This window comes from Athene cunicularia (genome assembly GCF_003259725.1).
Source record: "Athene cunicularia isolate RWA chromosome 1 unlocalized genomic scaffold, athCun1 chr1_part2, whole genome shotgun sequence".
Taxonomy (NCBI): Eukaryota; Metazoa; Chordata; class Aves; order Strigiformes; family Strigidae; genus Athene; species Athene cunicularia.
Genome location: NW_020799092.1, coordinates 26,595,942 through 26,599,137, shown reverse-complemented (window position 1 = coordinate 26,599,137; position 3,196 = coordinate 26,595,942). Strand labels below are relative to the sequence as shown.

The following is a 3,196-nucleotide window of genomic DNA, read 5'->3' as shown; positions in this document are numbered from 1 at the left end:
TGGCAGCTGATGTAATTTTGTGAACGTTATTTTTTTTTTTTTCCGAACTGATAGCGGAGTATTTCAGCCACAGATTTTTGTCTCCCTACCAGTTGTTTTCTCTCTACCTGCTTTCTTAGAAATTTCGTTTTTTGCAGCAAGAGTGCTGTGTTCTAGTCAGTGAAGATTTCATTTCCTTAAAAAAAAAAAAAAAAAAAAAATAGGAGAAAGTGTCTTTTTCTTTTAGATTTCATGGGAGCTGCAATGCAATCAGCTTCTCTGATATGTATAACTTAAAACACGTACTAGGAGAACTCTACAACACCCAGATTGTAGTTAAAAAAAAAAAAAAAAAGAGAAAGTTTCATGTGGTGGTCAACATCACCTTAATCCTGTTGCCCTTGTTTCCAAAGCAGTTACAACAGCCAGCCAGCCAAAATGCACCATCCTTGGAAGTGTAAGTAGTGGGGAGGGGAAGTGGTTGTGGTGGTGTTGGTTGGTTGCTTCTTTTTTTTTTTTTTTTTTTTTTTTTTTCCCCCGAAGAAGATTAGATGTGCAAAATGATGCTGTCGTCGTTTGTTGTACTCCACTTTCTTCACTCGTGGCGATTTGTTCTGTGCGTTTGCACACGATGCCGTTATTTGCAGGTGAACACCTCTGTCCGCTCGCTACACGTGTTGCACTTCACAAAGCAGCACCAGTGGAATTTGCAATTACACTGCCACACCTTGGTGTACTGGTGTGTGTTGTACCCTCTTCCACAGCACATCATGTCGCACCCATCCGCGTTGGGAGAGGTCCGGTTGCAGAGGCGTCCCTGGGTACCGACGCTCCCCGTGGAAGCATCTTCCTCACAGTAGTTGGGTGACTTTTCGATATACACTAAATCCGTCTCCATGGGTTTCTGGTAACTCTTAATCTGCTTGATCTTCAGGAAGGTCGGCTGTCTTAGTCTACTGGCTCGTACCACCTCCACTTGCACCGCAGCATTGTATTTCTCTTTCAAAATATATCCAATCTCTCTGAACTTAGGGAGAGTGGTCCAGCAGGTCTTAGTTGTACAGGAACCTGAAACGCCGTGACACTTGCACTCCAATTTCATTCTCTCTTCGAGAACCTATGTGTACAGACATTTGCACATTGTTACTTCAGGAAAACAGTTTTGCAAGCTTGCCTAAACCTCGGCCTGCTTAGTTCATATGAATGGCCATTACTGCATTACTGCTGCTGGGTGACGTTTTTCAAATGAACGCTTAGCAATCTTCTCACCGCCCAGCAGAATGCTCGTAACACTTTTTGTTTTACGTGGCACCTGGTCGGAAACGCAGTGTTTCGTCATTTCATTAGAAAACTTTTGCATGTTATTGCCAGCCTTAGAATGACGACACAGACTAACTCAAGTTTTAGCTTTCTCATGCTCGCGAAGCCACCACAGCTCACAGGCTGCAGCAACCTAGAGCTCAGCTACCGTATTTTTATCACCTTCTCAGCTCATACTAGGCGTAAGTTACTTAAAGCTATTGGTAATATTAACGTTCAACCGTATTGGAAGATAATTACTTAAATTTCAGAAGGCATCTCTTAGAGCCAAAGTAATTCATGGGACTCCGCTGACTTAAAAAAACTTTTGTCCAACCATTTTCATTTTGAAATTAGGAAAAAATACTGTTCTTTTAAAACATTGTAAAATGCAGAATATTTAATCTTAATTGCTTTAAGAATGTTTTGTTGTTTGGTTTTTTTTTTTTTTTAATTTTTGACCGGCTTTAATATCACGGAACAATATAGATTGTGTGTCTGAATAGGCATTCATGTTCACTGCATAAATAAAAATTTTGCCTGTACCCAGCAGTGGGAATACCAGCACACCGAGCAACCATTCAACCCACAGAGCATACCATCCCCTTTCAAAGCAGCACTCCTTGCAGTTGCTCAAGCGAATGTTCACCCACAAATACATTTTTTGCACCAGGGCAACAATTGCACAACATTAGGGGAAATAAAATCCACTGAAGGGTCCTGCTCAGCTGCGAGTCAAACTGAACTGGGAGCGTTTATTATTGCTATTGCTAGAGGAGGTTAATCTAGGGGGGGTTAATCCAGCATCGAATGGTCCCTAGAAGGTACCCAAACCGGTGGGTGCTCGAGCTCCCGCTCCGCTCCCGCTCTCCCACCTCCTGGCTGGCACATCCCTCCCTCCCTGGGCAGGGGTCTGTGCCCGGGGGGAGGCGAGCAGATGCCCTCAGCTCCGTGTGCTCAGCAGAGGGGAAACCAGCCTCGCGGAAGCGCCTCTCTGTTTTTCTGCCCTCACGCTACCACTTAAGCCTGACCACAATTACACCCACAGTCATCATTAGCTTATGAAAATCAGGGCCTAAGAACAAAGCAAACTGATCTTTCCCCTTCGCGATGGGATGCTAACAAAGAAATATGAGCTACCGAGCTTGTCTTAAAGCATTACTGATGCTGCAGACCATCTCCTGTAGTGGTTTCGTTGCAGATCCCAGAACATGACTGAAATGGGCAAAGGATAAAAGGGCCGAAATCTGAGTACAATGGCATAATGAAGTAGAAGGGAAGTAAAAAATGCTTACTGCTTAAGAAACCGGCCTTAAAATAAAAGCTGCACAGATCTGGTTATCCCTGCAAATAGAGGGCACCCTCCGGAGTTGTTCGAGTTTCACTTAAATTGTATGTTTTGGGTTTTTTTCCCAAATTTCTGGGGTTTCAATATTAAAGAGAATATTTGGTTTTGATTCTCCCTTGCCAACATGCAGTAGCAAGTACAAGATAGCTGAGCATCCTATTCAAAAATACCTTAGAACTTCTGAAACCGCAGGCTTTTCCAAGGTCAAGGTCAAGTTAGCCTGAGGCAGAGAAGCTGATTTCCAGGAAGAGTTACTGGGTTAGGGAAGAAGTTTCTACAGCTACTATAAAAAAGAAGATCATGAAGGCTGCAATGAGCTGCTGCTTTTTTTTTTTTTTTTTTTGGTGGATGATGGAAAGGCCACTGACAAGCTGTATCACCTTCCTGTCTTCCTTACAGAAAAAAAAAAAGCGCAAAAACTTGCCACCCTCTGCTGCAGCAGCAGTGTTTCAGTGCCAGCAGGTAGAGGAATGAAGGAATTATGGAATTAGGGAATACTCCAGGGTGTTTCGGGGGTCTCCTCTGTGCAGATAGATGTGATTTTTTTCAAAGACACACCCCCCCCCCCCA

General features: G+C 43.5%; 1 protein-coding gene across 1 annotated transcript in view; it reads right to left on the bottom strand.

Annotated features, from left to right (window-relative positions):
* Window positions 1–202: 202 nt before the first annotated feature.
* The window catches only part of WNT7B (Wnt family member 7B), a 41,300-nt gene continuing 38,306 nt past the window's right edge, over window positions 203–3,196 (bottom strand). The window contains exon 3 of the mRNA XM_026840964.1: window positions 203–1,096. Coding sequence (XP_026696765.1) covers window positions 617–1,096 — 480 coding nt within the window. The 3' untranslated portion in view covers window positions 203–616. The remainder of the gene's footprint in view (window positions 1,097–3,196) is intronic.